This window comes from Patiria miniata, unplaced genomic scaffold (genome assembly GCF_015706575.1).
Source record: "Patiria miniata isolate m_02_andy unplaced genomic scaffold, ASM1570657v1 HiC_scaffold_17, whole genome shotgun sequence".
In the NCBI taxonomy this organism is placed as follows: Eukaryota; Metazoa; Echinodermata; class Asteroidea; order Valvatida; family Asterinidae; genus Patiria; species Patiria miniata.
Window position 1 is genome coordinate 14,587,248 of NW_024037055.1, and position 18,673 is coordinate 14,605,920.

The 18,673-nt window shown below is 40.8% G+C and overlaps 1 protein-coding gene across 2 annotated transcripts in view; it reads left to right on the forward strand.

The window, feature by feature from the left end:
- LOC119723929 overlaps positions 1–18,673 on the forward strand; it is a 38,571-nt gene that overhangs the window by 4,271 nt on the left and 15,627 nt on the right. The window contains exons 1-2 of one of the 2 annotated variants that reach the window (XM_038194838.1): positions 5,333–5,504; positions 12,531–13,206. In XM_038194838.1, the coding sequence (XP_038050766.1) occupies positions 12,769–13,206 (438 nt within the window). In that variant the 5' untranslated portion in view covers positions 5,333–5,504; positions 12,531–12,768. Of the gene's footprint in view, positions 1–5,332; positions 5,505–12,530; positions 13,207–18,673 lie in introns of those variants that run through there. The other variant, XM_038194839.1, reaches the window with a different exon arrangement.

The following is an 18,673-nucleotide window of genomic DNA, read 5'->3' on the forward strand; positions in this document are numbered from 1 at the left end:
TTTGAAACACTTTATTCCTGCACCACTGCGTTCTGCGTCACATCGCGCGGCACGCGCCGCGCGCGTGCCAATCTCCATAAAAGGAAATGTTTAGCACTTCGCACGCGAGGCGCATACCATAGACACGGCAAGAGGGGTGTTTTACAAAACATGAGGTAAAATTGTTGAAGAAAACCGTTGGAAAATTGTGAAGTTTTGACTTGTTATGACTTTTTGACCGAAAGGTATTTGTGAATGGGAATAAGTACATAAATGTATGTACTTGACCGGTATTAAACAAGTACGTTTAAAACCAGCATAGGGCCTGGCCGCGGATAATGACCCTCGCCATGGGATCGGGCCATCATCGGTTACCAGGCCCCTACCAGGTGTTAATTGTATTTGTTTTAAACCGGCCAAGCACATATTTATTCCCTTATTAATGGGCTTAATTTAAAAAGGACGGTTTAATTAGTTTTACAAGTGCTTTTTCCTTGAGGTCAATATAAAATTAGCATTTAACAGTGAAATAAAATTATCCTAAAATGAGTTGTAAAAAGATAACAAGTCTTTTAAAACCCCACCCAGAACAAAAAATATTAAGATGACAGAATACAAGAGTTTGAAGATGAAACCGACGTGCAATTAAGCTTTAAAGAGCTCGAAATAAACGTAATCTTAGATGTCAAATAAAGTGACAATTCCTCGTCATTATTTGGCAGTTGCTATCATGCGTAGATTTAGTCTTGTCCAGCAATGTTTGGTCAAGTTATTGGATTGGTCATTTGCACAGCTTGACCATTCAATATCACAAAGAGTCAAATACATACCAAACGTGTAATATAACCGATGTGTGCGGAAACGTGTGCAACACACACTCACAATGAGTTGTAATTAAATGGTTAATTTTAATTGTACAAGCTGTCGTGTCAAACAATTAAAGTGACTCGAGGCAATTTCCCATGACAAACATCGCGCTTAGAGCACCGACAGAAATGCCTAATAATTAATAAGATAAATATCCTTCGACTGATACAAGTGTTAATTACAAAAAGCTTTATAACAAAATAGGCGATATGAGAAATATAAGCTTATCGAAGACAATAAAAGATGTTGGTATTTTTTTATGAATTTATATAAGAATAATTGCTAATATTGAATTTTAACTGTCAAAATATCATCGTTGCCTAGAATGAACTTTAGGATGAGGGACTCTAAATATAAAAATAAAATAAAATATAAAAATAAAATAAAATAAAAAAGATGGAACATGAAAATTGAGGAGTATTCATTGTTTATCCTGATACATCTACTGTAAGGTCCGGAAGTGAAAAATTGTAAAGCCCATTGTCCTTCACTGCAAGCAAGAAGAATGAGACGCCATGCATGGGCTCTTGTAGTGATTGACAGTTTTCAATACCAAAGCCCTCCCAACTAATTCCGGTAGATATCTATCGATGCAATCTTGTGTATTCCAAAGACCCTCGAAACAGATGTCATTGAAATAAAGTAGGTCATTATATAAATTCACACCATCGACCTTTTCGCTAGACCGAAGGGTCAGCCCAGTATCCCCCGACTGACAGTAGTCTTTTAAGAGCACTGCGTACACAATTATCTGATAACAGCTGCGGCGATTCAAGCAATGTTCCCTAAATGCCAACGGAAATAGGCTGTTGTAACCTTTTATGGTACTCGTCAAAATAATGGACAATGCATTGAGCTGCTAGAGCAACGCTGATAGCAGGTGTGGCTTCCTGCTTGAACGCCACGGAAGACAATACAAATACTTTTAAGTCTCCTGCCCATGGTTCGTCACATTCCAGTTGAGTGATCTAACAATTCTAATCCCTGAGGCCTTGGCTTTCGCTAGATGTAACTGTTGAGAAAGGACAACATGACAGTGTCCATCCCTAGCCCTCCACTAAAACAATTACCAGCGCGTATCTACACGCGGCAGTGTATAAATGTGACGATGATTCCGCGGCCTTTATTGACCCGTTTCTGTAGCTGACCGTTTCAATTCAAGGATAGGCAGGTATTGTAATTCAACATCTGTTTGTGTTTTAATTCGGTCACGATGAAAAACAGATGAATGCTTAAGGAATTTATTTTAATTCAATATTGATTTTAAACAATAACAATTGTGGCGTGCAGGTACTTCGTCATTTTAACCCTAAAAGGGCTGGGGGAATCCGCCCCCCCCCCCCACAACCTTTTTCCGCGATACCCTTGCCCAAAAAAAATTCCCGACCCGGGCTTTCCTGACTGTTTAGCCTCGAGTCTTGCGCAATTTTTTTGAATATTTTTGAATATCGATTAATGTTCCTCTAGCATCTAAAGGACATGTCTGCATAATTTTTTTTGCCAAATTTGATTTGAAAATGTAAGGTTTACCTTTTGCAACTCTTTTCAATCTTTGCCAATAAAATTGAACATGCTTGAAACTGGCAGGGAAGATGCTCAACGGTCTCAAAACATAATTCCAACTCCATTTTTGCACAGATGTTCCATTCAAAGGTAAATTGGCATCAAAGTTTTGATGGAATGTTAATAATAATAATAATAATAATAATATAATAATAACGGAGTCTTATATAGCGCACGTATCTACCAACAATTAGGTACTCAAGGCGCTGAAAATGATGTCTATTATTAAAGAAAGGTAAAAAAAGTATATGAGAAATATGAGACCCATTATGTAGCATCTTATTAGGGTTGATTAGGTGCTGCAGTGCATATTGCAGCCACTGCCAGAAACACCGGGGCAAACCCCTTCTCTTAGCGATAAGTGTTACTGGGTTCTTTATCGTGCATTTCACAACACACGGGACGTGCGGCTTTACGTCCTATCAGAAGGACGAAGCAATAATGGTAAAGTGCCTTGCTCAAGAGCACAAGCACCATGGGTCAGGATTCGAACTCATGTAACACGGCACACAAATCGAACACCGTAACCATTGGACCACAGCACCCCGTGTTAGATGTAAGAAGTCACTAGGGGTATATTTTTTCTGTAATAATCTTTTCTTCTACTCTGGTAATTATGTGACGGTGGATCCGTATGTATCCAAAAAAAATCTTAGCGTAAGGCACTTTAATGTAATTTAAACCGTATCAAACATCTAATTTGTCCCAGTTATTGTAACCCGATTTCATTAGCACAAAGGCTGTTCTGTTCCACAAAAGATGGTACAACAATAGGCCTACTCTCATCAGTTGCTACTCTCCCGATGGTGAACGGCACAACCTTCAAATGACTGATTTGATTTCATTTATTTCCAAACATCATGATTCTAATAATGAACAATTGATATTAAGGTAACATACAACAAACATTTTCAAGAATGGTGGAGGCTAACAGACAGCCGAACCTTGAATCATTCCGAATTGAAAATAAGGTCCGATAGTCCATATCGACAATAAGGTCCGATAGTCCGAAGCGACAATTAGGTCCGATAGTCCGAATCGACAATAAGGTCCTAATGTCAATTCGGAATATCAAACCTTATTGTCCATTCGGGCTGTCGAACCTTATCGTCCATTCAGACTATCAAATCTTATTAACGATTGGGACTATCGAACCCTATCGTCTATTCGGACTATCGAACCTTCGGACTATGTAACCTTCTTCTGTTTTCGGACTTATGGGCGCCCCTTCGGACTATGGGCCCTTCGGACTATCGAACCTCGGACTATCGAACCTTCGGACTAACGAACCTTCGGACTAATGACCCTTCGGACTAAAAAACCTTCGGACTGTCGTACTATCGGGCTGTTAACGAAATAAAGACATAGTCTCGTCTTGTTTGCATGTGAAATGTGTTTGTGTGTTACAGGTTCGTGGCCTCCCTCTCTCCAACAATCTACTAGCACAAGCTACTAGGCCGCAAGAAGTGTGCATTTCAATGTCATGGTGCTCTTACGTTTCTAGTCATTTTAAAGTTTTCAATCAATTTTTCCACAGGCAATAAACAACATCAACAGCATGAAAAAAACACAAACAAATTTTTAGTCTCACATTAATATTTGTTTAGATATGGCCGCTGATTTGTTCATACCCGCTTGTTTCTTGGACACACTGTAGTGGGTATTAAGTATTAAGATTGTTCTTCTTATTATCAATAATATTGTTCGTTAAGATGAATTAATGAGCGAAGCGTTTGGACCGGTATATGTATAGACGCAACATTTTTTTAAAAATAAAAATACTGATTAAATTGCAATTGCTGAAGAGATATTTCTTTAGATATCTTTTAAAGCTACAATTGACCTAAGTGGGGGACAGACTATTCCCCCCCCCAAAAAAAAAAACCAATTGGTCCTTCATGTTTAACTCTAGATCAATATTTTTTAGATGTCCTTGCTCTATAAAAAGGCAAGTTCCTTGAATCCTTTGTGTTATACTGAAAAAAAAATGTCTGTATTCTTTGTGAAAAGACCCGAAATAGAAGTAGGTGATAAATTCCTCTCATATTTGAACATAATGACTCCAAGGTGGTATTTATATAACTCAGGGATATACGGTGTATTCGCTATATGAGAAAAGGGTGCTGTGTGAGCTCTTGAATTTATATTGTTTATTATCCTTAGTGATTTCTTCAAGCAGTTTATTCAAATTAGATATTATCTTAACGTTACTGGTACTGGTACCCCGTCTTAGTATTTCATACTGTAGTTGTGGTAAAGAAAGATAACGTATGATATAGAAAGTAGCGCTTCCGTTTAAGTTATAAATCTTATAGTCAGGGGAGTCAGGTTGGCGTAGCGGTACTTTCCTCGCCTTCCACCGCTGTGACCCGGGTTCGAAATCCGCCCGGGCCAATATGTGGATTGGGTTTTCAGTCCCTGCCTGATTCCGTGGGTTTTCCCCAGAATATTCTTCTGGGCTTTTCCTCCCACCTCTAAAACTGTAACTTCTTCTCATTGTCTTCTCTTCATTTCTCCATCCTGTTATTGGCGCTTGCACTGTTGGATGTGGCTGAAATAAAATAAAATAAAAAATAAAATAGCTTCTAGAGTTTACCAGGAATACGAGAAATTGACATACGAACCTTTTGGCAGTGGTTTTTTCCAAGTAAGCTTACTAACTCTGATTGCCCCTAAAATCATGTGATCATGTTTCCGTCCCAATGAGCCTTGCGCATCAATCGAAACCCTGCATTCCTAAACCATTCAGTGACTACCGAGCGATCATTATACGATTCGCAAATTGCTCTTGAGAAACCACGCAGCGTGTATAACAACTGAGCATGCGTCCAACACGGTTTGCTCTCACCGAGTCGCAGACGGAAGCGCGGCGCGCATCCTTGGCCGGTGTCGCGCCAAGGGTACAGACGATCTCATTGGATGACGTGGGCCGGATCTGGAGTGGAGCCGACGGCTCTTTTTATATCATCTTCTGTCGCAACCGAATGAAAGGAAGAGCAAATATATATATGTGAGTGCGCCGGAGAAGGGCCTTACTAGTTTGCACACCACAAGAGACTGTGCTACGTTCCTGGAGACGAGTGAAGGAATTACCGGTAAGTGCACCGTTCAGACCTGCCGTTGATTTAGGCGCGAGTGACACTCGTCGAGAGTGAAGATCTTGTTGAGATAGTTTGGGATAATTGCAAGAGTAGTTTGAAAAAAGAGAGACTTGTTCAAGTTTTAGTTTTTCTGTATATGTATATTTTATCTAGGAGCCAGCTAAGTGCTTCCTCTACTTCGGTTAATTGTAATCTCGGGAAAATAGCATTTGGAACACGATATACAACATGAATAGACCGTTATGTATGTAAATCACAAGTGTGTACGGCGAATGGAAAAGTTGCTGCTTAGATAAAATGTTAGGCTAACAAAATCCAGTGGTTTCATACCATGAAATAATGCATGATGCTATAAATCGGTCAAGATACACTCATTGAAAGTAAAGGGCTTTTACTAATGTCTGAGTCAATTTAGAATATAGATAGGCCTATCTATAGAATTAAGACCCGCATCCACACGGTTATACACCTATTTTCCGACACACCTGTGTTCCGATACCCCTATGTTCCGACACGCCTATGTTCCGACTGCACATATTCCTATCCCTAACCCTAACCCTAACCCTAACCGGAAGTGACACAATTTTATGTGCGGGTTATCGGAACATAATGGGTGTTGGAACATAGAGCAGTCACCATTTGCACAGCCCGAATGCTTCCTTCTTTCACTGACTTAACGTACTGTTTTCCAGATTTGTCAAAAATTATGTTTACAATGTAGGCCTATTTGGCATACTAGCACTATTCTTGGGTTATGCATAATCACGTACGGCTAGAAAGTGGTATGATACATGACCGGCTACAATACGTAAAACAGGTTAGGACGCGAAGGTTTAACGATCAATTTAAAGTTAGAATTATTAATAATTCCATATTCTAAATTGACTCGGACATTAGTAAAAGTCCTTTACTTTCAATGTGTGTATCTTGACCGATTTATAGCATCATGTATAATTTCATGGTATGAAACTACTGGATTTTGTTAGCCTAACATTTTATCTGAGCAGCAACTTTCACCGAAGTGAAATTCGAAAAGTTGTTCAAACACTCGTTTTGTTAATAAAGCGAGTTACGTTCAGGCAAAACTTCCCTCTTCTGAACAAAAGTACATCAGTTGCAACGCGACGTATGACGACGTTTCTGAAACGAACGGGGTTCATCATTCATTCTTTGGACGCCGATTAAAAGGCTATCGTAAAAAAAACAACGGAAATGTCAAACTTCAGTTTTTCATGATATTAACAAAATCTCCCACAGTGATGTTTACGTTCAAAAAGTAATCCCATTTGGTTGGAATGGCACTTTAATTCGCCAAGTGCGTCCGTACCCAACCGTCTAACGTATTAGGTTATTGCCTCTAAAAGCCAATTTGGGGTAAAACTGTATATAACGTCAACTATAAAACGATATTAAAGCCAATTTTGGGATAAAGTGTAATCGTATATACGGCAAGTCGATCATTTCGTCGCGAGATATGCTCGGTGAACGTTCTGGGCGTTTCGCCTCGGGGTATGATTCGGCTTAAGTCGCCCTGGACACAGCCTCTCCAACCCCCCGTGGATTCAAATCTGATAGACCCTCGATCGGAAAAGCCGATTGCGAGTTACACACGTTTATACCCAATATCACTTCTGATAATCCCCACGTTGGTCTGTTGCAGGGTGCTTAGAAATCTTAAAGTGATATGGTAAAATATTACGCTTGGCTGTTTCCTCGCTCTGTGGATAACGATCATATTACTTGTGTTGATGTCACTTTCATTTTTCGCCTCTAGCGCCTTGCCAGAGCGAAAGTTTTACCTGAGATTTCACAGTAAGTGAAATGTCATCAAGCTCTAAACATTCCCGTTCATAACTCGTGAGTTTATCTACCAGTTACAAAGTTAGATGAGCAATTTATTTTGGCGATTTTATTCTGAAGTGCTCGGTGCACCCTTTGAAAATGCGCCTAAAAATTACAAAATTATTTGCTTACAAACTCGTGGTATAGGCCTATAGAGATAATAATGGTTGATCAGAATTTTTCAACTTTAAAGAAATTCTTAAAATGTTAACTAAAATGTTAACTTAAATGTTAACACTCAGCCGATTTTGTGCCAAAGGACGCCACCGTTGTTTTTTTTTGTAATTGCGGACTAAATTTCATAAACATTTTCACAAAGATTCGACAGCAAGCATTATTAAGATAAAAGTACCAGTATTTAAATGAACGAATTTGAAGTTTGTCAACAAAGAGGTTTGGCAACACTGCACGAGGAAAGTCGGGAAAAACGTCGAAGCGCGCCACGTTAGGGATGTCCCCCCAAAAGTGTCCTTCTGACTATTTTTGAAATAACTACAAAACCACGACGTCAATTTGGAAAATGTTTGGTTGTGCAGATACTCCTTAACCTTGCCCTCAACCCCTATGAATTTGATTTAATTTTAGTCACAAATCACTACACAATTGTCAACTGATCACAACAACATTTTTGGACACTGTGACCAAGTTCCTTGCCGTATTCAATTTCGGTATTGTGTTGAGTAAGCTGTGCAAAATCCTTCATGTTGTGAAGATGGCTGCAGTTGGGATTGGAATCATTTGCCTGGCTATCAGTCATCATGGCAAGACCTCAGTTTAACGCTCAAGGGCAATGATTCCAATCCCAGACCACATCAGCCTATTTTCTCACAACATGCAGGATTTTACACAGCCGACAGTACTGAAATGTACTGAAATGTATTTAGGCATGGAACTTGGTCACAGCGCCCAAATATGTTGTTGTGATCAATTGACAATTGTGCAGTGATGCGTGACTGACATGTAATGAAACTCATAGGGGTTGAGGCCAAGGCTTAGGAGTATCTACACAACCAAATATTTTCAAAATTGACCTCTTGGTTTTTGTAGTTATTTAAAAAAAAAAAATCAGTCAGACGGACTCTTTTTTGACACAGTATACAACAGCAAACTTCTCAGAATAGCATTGCCTGCAGGTTTATGCATACAAAATGTACAGCGGAAGCGGGACTATCTCTTACTGAATTAAGGATAATTTAAACTGCCGCTATCAATTGTCGTGTTTGCAAACCTTCAAGTTTAATGACGATAATTCAATCAAAACGGCACTTTTAAAGGGCGTTTTCTTGAAATAGACACAGTGCGCTCTTTAATTCAGGACGCGCAATTAATGTATCCAGAAATGTCGGATGCACCTTGAAGTTTCGTGCAGCAGCAATTATAAATTACGGGAAACATATGAACTTACATTTTCTGTAAATACGTATCACCAAAACTACATCTACAGGATGTGTTCCCGAACAGGCTTCTCGTAGAGGCAACAAAAAGAAATTAGACACTGTTAATATTTTAAAGAATACTCGCCTTAAACAAATATATTCTAACATTTTCAAAGGATTCTCTTCTCGAGGAGTTGTGAACGCCGATGTTCTGGGCTTGAAAAGAAAAATGAAATAATTTGGGAAGTTAAAGATTGACATAGATTTGCAGAGGACAGCGAATGTTGTAAAGCGGAGAAGCCAATTACGAAGGCGTAATGTCGACATTGATCCAGGCGGTGTAGCGCGTCGCGAGTTCGATCGACTCGGCGTTGATTCAGGTGCTCTCGAGGCTACAAAGGTCCTTGCTATGTAACTCAGCGGTCTCGCAGGCTCCGGATCCCCCACGTTAATTCATGAGCCGAACATTGATGGCAGGCCATGCGTGGAAATGTCCCGTACCGGGTTAAACTAAAGTCCTGATTGACAAAAATGAATCAATTCTTTTTAAAAATCCTGGATTGGTATTAGTGATTATATATGACAGAACGCGAATTCGTCGGGAAAAAGGTAGGGGAAAACTTGACACAGCCCTGTAATGTTAACGGAGAAACTTGTGCTTCTTGCCTATTGTCTATCAGCAATTCCCTTAATTAATTAGCAACAATATTCCGTACCGACGTACAGGTTGTCCGACAAAAAGTTGTGCAATTTTTTTTTTGGGGGGGGGGGGGCTACAGCCCCCCTAGCCCCCCCCCCCCCCCCCCCCCGTAGAACCGTGCCTGGTGCAAGCAGATACTAATAATAATACCGGAGTCTTATATAGCGCACGTAGCTACCAACAATTAGGTACCACAAGGCGCTGGTAATTATGTATATTGTTAAAGACAGATAAATGAAGTCTATGGGAAATATGAGACCCATTATGTAGCACCTTTTTAAAGGGTATACAAGGTACTGCGGCGCATATTGCAGCCACTGCCAGAAACACCGGGGCAAACCCCTTCTCTTAGCGATAAGTGTTACTGGGTTCTTCAACGTGCATTACACAACACACGGGACTTACGGCTTCACGTCCCATCCGAAGGACGAAGCAATAATGGTAAAGTGCCTTGCTCAAGAGCAAAAGCACCATGTTCCCGCGGTCAGGATTCGAACCCATGTACCACGGCACACAAGTCGAACACCGTAACCATTGGACCACAGCCCCCGCGCCCCCACGCCCCCCGCCCCCACGCCCCCACGCCCCCACGCCCCCCGCCCCCACGCCCCCACGCCCCCCGCCCCCACGCCCCCACGCCCCCCGCCCCCACACACATATCCGTTATTTCCTTAAAACTACTTAACATGAGTATTTCATCTTGATGGAGCATATAAATTATACCCTTGTGAATTATCAGTAAAAATGCCATGGAAATCCGTTCATGCAAACCAGATATCTAACACATTATAAAAGGTCATGGGTTTTTCACCCATTTCAATGGGTTTGGATTTACACAGTTAACTTAATTTACATCAGAGTGAAAATGCCCATAACAATCTGATGCCTTGATATCACTAACTGTGTAAATCCCATAGGAATTGGTGAAAAACCCATAGCCTTTTACAATCTGTTATATCTCTGGTTTGCATGAACAGATTTTCATGGCATTTTCACTGATTATACACAAGAGTATAATTAATATGCATTGCTCCATCAAGATGAGATACTCATGTTAAGTAGTTTTTGAGAAATAAAAGGATATTTGCTATCATTTTCTGGCGACACCCTATATTTGAGTCAACAATAAATTTGGTGCCTTCAAACACTTTAATCAATAACTTTGAGAAAAAAAAGAGTTTTCGGTCGCAAATTTTGTCTGCATCTGAAAAACTTTTGGGGGAATAGCAGCTTATTGGGCGCGTGCAAACATAGTTCATGCGCTACGCCGTTTGGAATCCTTAGAAACTGCATTTAACGCCAAAGGCACATAACAAAACGCACTAGAAGACGGATTGGACCGCACGAGTGATCAAGCCGACAAAACGCTTAAGCGTTTCAGTCCGTTCTATTTGAAACAGATTGGGTTAATAACTTATCCCTTTAGACTGTATACGCCAGTGAACATAATTCACTGCGCAGTTTCTGTCGCTGTGAAATCGTGACCACAGATTAACTCTTGATGCCATTATGCCTGCATTTTAAATAGTTGATACATGATTCTTTGAAAACCGATTTAGCTTTTAAATAACGATTCGTTCGGGTATCTTTTTTATTAAAACAAAAAGCCTATTCGTTCCCAATTGCCGGTGGTGATTCGGACGTATTTTGTAAGCGTTGAATATTCCACTTGTAAACTTGATTCCACCTCGAGCTCTATACTCCTCAGTGAGCTGAGACGGTATTTGGAATGTTTAATTGGCCCAATGATCAGGGGTAATAATATTACTGTAAGCGCTGTGATTTAGTTTACTAATCAGAGCGTTCTTAAATGCCGATTATTTTTATTATTATTATTATTATTATTGCGTTCGCGTTCACAAAGAGGGAAAACAGTGTTTACAAAATATCATTCAATATTGCGCAAAGTAATCCAGCAGTAAAAAATAATATAATCCCTGTTTTTTGTTTTCAATCATGTAAATTATACAATTGCCTACAATGCCACTCTATCATCATTGACTAAAAATATTTCCAAATTAGAAGATCTATATCCACTCAATATATTATCTTGTTCATTGTCACGACGAACTGCGTCGGAGGGCAGGTGTTTCGTGGGAAGACACAGGTTTGACGTGATGGAATTTGTTTGACACCCGCGTCATATTTTTCTCGTTAGATTAATTTAGTTGAAGAGTGCGTAGCATAATTATTTTAGTTGCTTGAGTGACGTTTCTGGACAAACATTCGCAGTAACCAGATTTTATTTTAAATTAGGTTTTTGCCCTTCACCGACGTATGAACACTGTATACTCAGTGTGTTTCTACGTCGGTGAAGGGCAAAAACCTAATTTGATTTACATCATCCCGACGCAAAATTCCATCAGATTTTTTTTTTATTTTAAAATGTAAAACTGTCCATGTGGCATGTTATAAACACGATTTATTACGAGAGTGTAACATTACTAACAAATGTTGGTATTGGGTGAAAGCTTTTCCAGTTGTTCCTCAATATCAGGGGACTTCCTCCACTTTTGTAAACTTCACTTTTTTATCGAAAAAAGTCAGATACTTACGACACAAAATGTAGTTATCCAAATGAAAAGGACGTACAATGCACATTCATACAAACAAACATGCTTCGCTTATACCAAAAATATATTTCGCAAGTGTCTACTGATTTCTATACAGTCTTTTTTTTTCTTATTCGAAGCTTTTCCAGACAAGAAATTTCCGAAAGAATGGGGTAAGAAGAATTTGTGTTCCCCAACTTTCAGAAACGTTCCGACGCCGCCGACTTTCTCTTGGCAGTTCATTGATAAGAATCTCTAGTAACTTTGGAATCGCCGATCAACTACCATAATTATTGGCCAACGATTCTTATCCACGTGAAAAAATACGGGATCTTGGTTTTTTTCTTACTGAAAATGTATTCTAGATCCAGCCCACGCAGGATACACAAGTGATTTTGTACCAAATCTATTAGACGTAGGCCTACGTACGGTAAACAACAGATGTCCGCCTCGGTGACTTCATTTGACGCAGATGATTCCCCTCCGACCGAATCTAATAAATTGATTTTCTTTTCTCTCTCTCGTCGCCTTGTCCTTGTTTCTGTAACAGGATAATATCAGTGTCGCCCCTGCTACCCACACTCACACGGATCAACCTGAGGAGAGTCGACGTCTCCGTCCAGGCCAGAGATTGCAGGCTTCACCCGACCAGCTGTCCTTGTTTCTTCGTGTCTGAGCCCCCGCCACAAGAACCACAATAACAGTTGTGTAGCGAAACACAAGCACCCCTGTGACCCGACCATTTACCCCTCCCCTTTGTTTCTTTCGTTTGCCCCCTTTCCTAAATAATGGCAACCCCGAGGACAGTGTCGCACGCGCTACTCGTCCTGGCCCTGACGTGCTCTCTGTCTCTGGCGGCGCCGGCCGTGGATCCCAGATCTGCCACCACGAACACAAACGCGCCCTCGCGGGGCTCGGGATCCAAGCTACTGTACCGGGACGCCGTGGCGGTCGTGGACAACATGCACGAGTTCTTGAGCACCCTGAGCGAGTTTGAGGAGGTCAAGGCCGGGGAAGGGGCGCGCGAGGAGGAGATGATACGCTACGGGATCCCGGCCAGGTCCAAAAAGGAAAACGTAGGGTTCCAGATGCCCGGCTGGAGGAGGAGGCGGCGCCGCAGCACGGTAGAGGAGGACTTGGTGTCAGCTGCCTTCTTCGGTCGCCTTGATGACCAAGCAGACGTCATGGTGAATGCGATCCACAAGTTTTTGGATGATTTGCACAAGGTGAGTTCACAATCTCACATTTTTCTTACTTGAAAAAGAATACCCAGAGAAATGGTTTTACACTCTAAAAAGTCCCCGTAATCCGGGGTCTGAAACTTTTCTGGGTCAAAATGGCACCTTAGCGGGTCTTAACGACACTTTTCTGGCTCATTTTCTGGATCATATTGACCCGACAAACTTTGGCAACAGTGTCATTTTGACCAAGAAATGTGTCAATTTTGAGCTAAAAAGTGTCAGGCTAAATACAACCCGGATTCCGGGTCAAATCCTGAGTTGTAACGAACCACTGAATTTTGTGACTCGAGACGAGTCGAGTCGAGTCACTGGAGTCGAGTCTTCTGATGAGGGAGTCGAGTTCAGTCATTTGCTCGCAGTGACTCGAGTCGAGTCGAGTCGAGTCATTGGGACACGAGTCGAGTCGAGTCATCAGAAACTGTGACTCGAGTCGACCCAAGTCGAGTCATTGACTCGAGTCATTACAACTCTGACTCGAGTCATTGGCTCGAGTCATTACATTACATTATGGTAACGTTACGCGTAATAACATCATAGCTGAACATGATTATTCAGAATGACAGGTATTAAAGTATGTACTTCCTGAAACTTATCCGGTCCGTACGCTCAGCGTCTTTTGCCGCGATCAACCTAGCCTTTCACCAAGGCCATCGTGGCTTAACTTGCCCGCATTCAAAGATTTTTCATCTGAGCTTACAGTTATTTGCTCTTACGTTTTCCTTACTCACCCTTCTTTTAAAAATGGAAGCGACTAGGCAAAATCCGCGTTGTGATTGGTTAACCTTCAGCACTCTTCTTATTTGCATAAAAACTATGAATAATTCAACAAAATCAAGTTGCGAAAGGCCTCGTGGCTTTGCCACTCGTGCTTGCTGACTTAATCTTTGCTCCAGTCGCTTCGGGTCTTCGCAACTTCGCCGTTCTAAGCCACGATAGCCTGGACGAAAGGCTACGATCAACCTTGATTAGTATGGAACGGTTCGCGAAGAGAGAGGCAGTTGCAGCATTGTGTCTTGCCCAACAACATACGCATAGTGATAGGGACTATGATATCGACAAACGGTTCAGATAAGCTTCAAGGGCAAAATGAAATCCTCATATCAAGATTAAAAAAATCAACACAAGATCCGTTACCCAACTTGCAACGGCATTATTTCGGGGGCAATGCGCTGTGTTTGACGGCAGAAAGCACCACTATGAACTCAGGGGGAAAATCAGGTATTATTATATTGGGTATAATTTATTGACCACATACGCCCACTGGCTACATAAATGCATAGGCCTACTTGTGGTTGATATTTTTTTTCAATATTTTACGACGGTGAACTTGAACAGGTTAGGTTGTGAAATTTCTTCTTTGGATTTTGAGTTGGTATGATAATTAGAAACAAACAAATTGCATAAAAAGCAAACGGATTAAAGATCGTACTGGTACTGTACACCACCTGAAATTATTCCGTCTGGCTTGCTGTCATTTAAAAACAAATCAAGAAATGTAGATGATTTCCAACGACCAGTCATTTGACTTGTTTTTTATTTCTTACAAAATGATAAAGAGCGATATTGACGAAATCGTGTTTCGTGATCAGTTTTGTAATCAAAAGGTTGTGCATTGTTTTTCACCGTTCTCTCGAAAGGTGTCATCTCCGCTGAGCTGAAACTTCAATAGTTAGGTTTTGAACATTCTTCTTTGGATTTTGAGTGATGTCATTGTTGAAAACGAACACATAATGCATGAAAAGCAAATGCTTCTCTATGCCAGTAACTGCTTATTTCCAGTACTGCTTGTCTGACCCTTGATTTGTTGTGAACGGTAACAGTTTCTCTAAGCAAGGACGGGTTGGTGTGCTGATTGGATTAGGTAATAAACACCTGTTCCTCACGTATTCCTTGTTTTCTTGTGTAATGTTGAATTACACGAGTTACAAACGTTGGCGATGTCACTTCTCGGCTTAATTGGTATGATGACATTGCCGTTCGAAGTCTCTTTCTGTTGATGTCCCATTGAATTAAATAAGCAACTGACATGTGACGGCATTATTAATTGAGCCTACTTCGAGTTTCATCTGTATTTTTCTAATTTGTAATTCACGGTATAAGTGAAATCTTATTCTTCTGAAAAGGCTGTGCGTGGCTTAAATACAAACGCTGAGATGAAGTGACTGCTTCGGTTTCAGGTTAAGACATCGTTAACTGTAACTCTCTCGTCAGTTTGGTCGAAACTTCACAGCTCCTATATCCGGAAAACATCGTCTTTTTAGGCGTCGATAGGCCTCCATTAGTAAGTCGATCATCAGTCGCAACTTGTTTCGATCTGTTCTTTTTTTCTCTCTCAGTCTGAGTAAACCAAAGGTCGGGCAACCCGCAAATGGAAACACTTCAGAGCAAAGTTCCAAACGGGGAAAAAACAGTCCTATGCTTGCAACTCCGCAAACCCCGCATGAAAACCGGAAAAAAGCCTTAAAACCTGAAGGATGTGTAACGTAAGGCGTGCCACTGACAACGTCAAATTAAAACTTGGAATTACAAATAAGTGTAAAAGTAGACGCGTCCAACGTTGGTTGGAGGCAGCGGGCCGAACGTGGTGTTGCGCACACAGCCACAGCTAGGCCTCCTGCTTGAAATTTACTTAGGAATTGGAGAGAAGACACTTGTTCATTTCGACCGTAAATCTGGCGCCAGTGTCCTGTCCAGAGAATTTGTCCCCATCGTCAAATCGGTGTTGAAACAGACCAGGGCAAGGCGGTTCGCATCGGCTGGCATTGGTGTGCTCAACCAACAATCCCCCGGGATCGATTTTGGGGAGCAGACTGGAAGTATATTGAACTCCATCATGTTGAACTTGATACAATGACTCATTGTCTGGAAGATGAACAGTTCCGTATACCTGTCAATTCTGTTCAATCCTCAAAGTTTAAGGGGCAATTTAATGGCAAAGTGCCATCCCAAAAAGGAAGAACTTAAAAAGGGTTTAAACTTAACTCTGTAAGTTACCATTTGTGTTTGACAAGTATTCCTTACTTAGCACGATCCATCTTCCCTTACGCTTGTTAAATCCATCTCCAGTAACCTTATATTTTTTACTTACTTTCATTTAATTTTACATGGACAAATATTTCTACATGTCTTGCGTTAAAAGCAATAAGGCCCATATATCAATTAGGCCCTTATAGCAATAATAATTGAATATCACAGAGGGAAAAGAAAACCCGAAGTCAACTACTAGAAGAGGAAATGAATTTCAATACAGTAATGCCAGTACTATGTCAAGACCGAAGTTGCGCATTTTAGGAGCCATTATCCGTAACGACATTTATGTGCTTCATTTAGTTTGATATCGACTGTTAATAATTAATGTGCTTAGTCATTCAACCATATAACACCAATTCACCTGACCCCGATTATTAGCCCAATAATAACCTATGCGTGGTTGATCACCCAAACTTGTTACACTGCTTCAGTGACTGATGTAGGTTTAAAGGGAACTGTGTCCTGGAATGAGCCCAATTGGGCTACAAAACGCGATTTGAACAAAATGCTATTAATCGGAAAGAACGTTTAATATAGATTTAAACATTCACATAACTGTCCTTTAAAAACTGGGCGTTTCTGTTCTATTCTTGTTATGCATGCGAGAACAACTTTCGGAATTACAAATAAGTGTTCAGTATTTTTTTTTCATCTAAAGTAGCTTATGAAACTGGCTTTCCAGTCATTATTATTTTTGGTGCTACATATTTTTTAAAATATAGAATATAATTTTGGGGGTTTGGGTTCCGCTTTTTTGACTCAACCTGTATAAGATGTCTTTTCATGGATTTTTAAGCAACCCACAGCGGACTGTGACTTTTGCATTATATTGCATTAGTGGTCTTTAATTAATAGATCTAACTTACGAGTGCGGAACTTTACTTGGGCGCACTTGTCGGACGAGCTCGAATAAAAAAAAATGTATCCGTGAAGTTCCTGACATGAAATATATGAATATGGGACGAGCAGGCAATTGCTTTGTGAAATATCGTCAAATTAACCTGTTGTCTCCCGACACCTGTAGGCGTTTATAATTGATTGAGTCATGCATCATCCCACAGTCTTGGTCGTATTGTCACCGGCTGTGGACTGTCTTTCAGGAACGATTACCAATGAACACCTCACTGCCGGGACATTTCTCCCCAACCACCCTCCTCCTCGTCACACAGGCAGGCCAGTCGCTTACTTTTAAAGCTGCTCCCTGGGGACGTACGGGGGTTTTCAGAAATGCCCATAGAACGTGAACAGCGAGACAAACGTACAATCTACGCACCGGTAACTCGTCCCCGATCGATCCCAGGGCCCTCGGAGATTGCTCCCGTCTATTTGCGATGACACCCGGGTACGAGAGCCGGCCATCGATTACCGTAAAAATGTCGGTGCCTCATCGCCGGTGTGGCCTTGAAGGAGTGCTGCATGCATGTCGAAGTCAAAATATCTCCGATTTGAATTGCAAAGTAAAATCAAACGAAGTACTTTCCACGGTTTTATAATGGACTGAATTAGTGGAAACCGGCTCTCTTCTGTTCCCCCATCACATCAAATTAGGAAGAACTACTTCCTTACAGGAATACTGAATGACGTATTTGTCCTGCTGCACTTAGCCTTCACCAAAAGCCGACAGTATTTGGCCTTACATAACTTGAAAATAAACGAGATAAAGACTACAGTATTTCCCCGAAAATAACTGTCCGACTGACTGTTTTTGAAATTTCTACAAAACCATGCAGTCAATTTTGAAAGTGTTTAATATTGTGCAGATATCCCATATCTTTGGCCTATGCCCCTCTGACTTTCATTTAATTTTATTCACACATCACTGCATATAATGGTCAGTATCGATCACAGCAACATTTTTGGACACTGTGACCAAGTTCCTTGCTTTAATCAACTTCAGTGCTGTGTTATAAGCTGTGTCAAATCCTGTATTTTGTGGGGGGGGGGGGGAGGCTGAACTGGTTTGGGAATGGAATCGCTTGCCCTTGAGCATTAAACTGAGGTCTTGCCATGATGACTGATAGCCAGGCAAATGATTTCAATCCCAACTGCAGCCCTTTTCACAACACGCTGGATTCTACACAGCTTACACAGCACAGCGCTGAAATTCATTATTAAAAGGCAAGGAACTTGGTCACAGTGTCCAAAACTGTTGTTGAGATCAATTGACAACTGTGTAGCGATGCGTGACTGAAATTTAATGAAACTAATATTAAGGCAAAGAATAAGGAGTGACTGCACAATTAAACATTTTCAAAATTGAATTCATGGTTTGTAGTTTTTTGAAAAACAGTCCGACGGACTCCTTTTTTAGGACATTTACTGTAGTGTTTTCAAAATGGTCAGAAGAGACATAACTTTAAGATTGCTGTCAAAAAACCGCACCGAATATAAACAATTATTCCCTTCCCAATAAAAATCGATA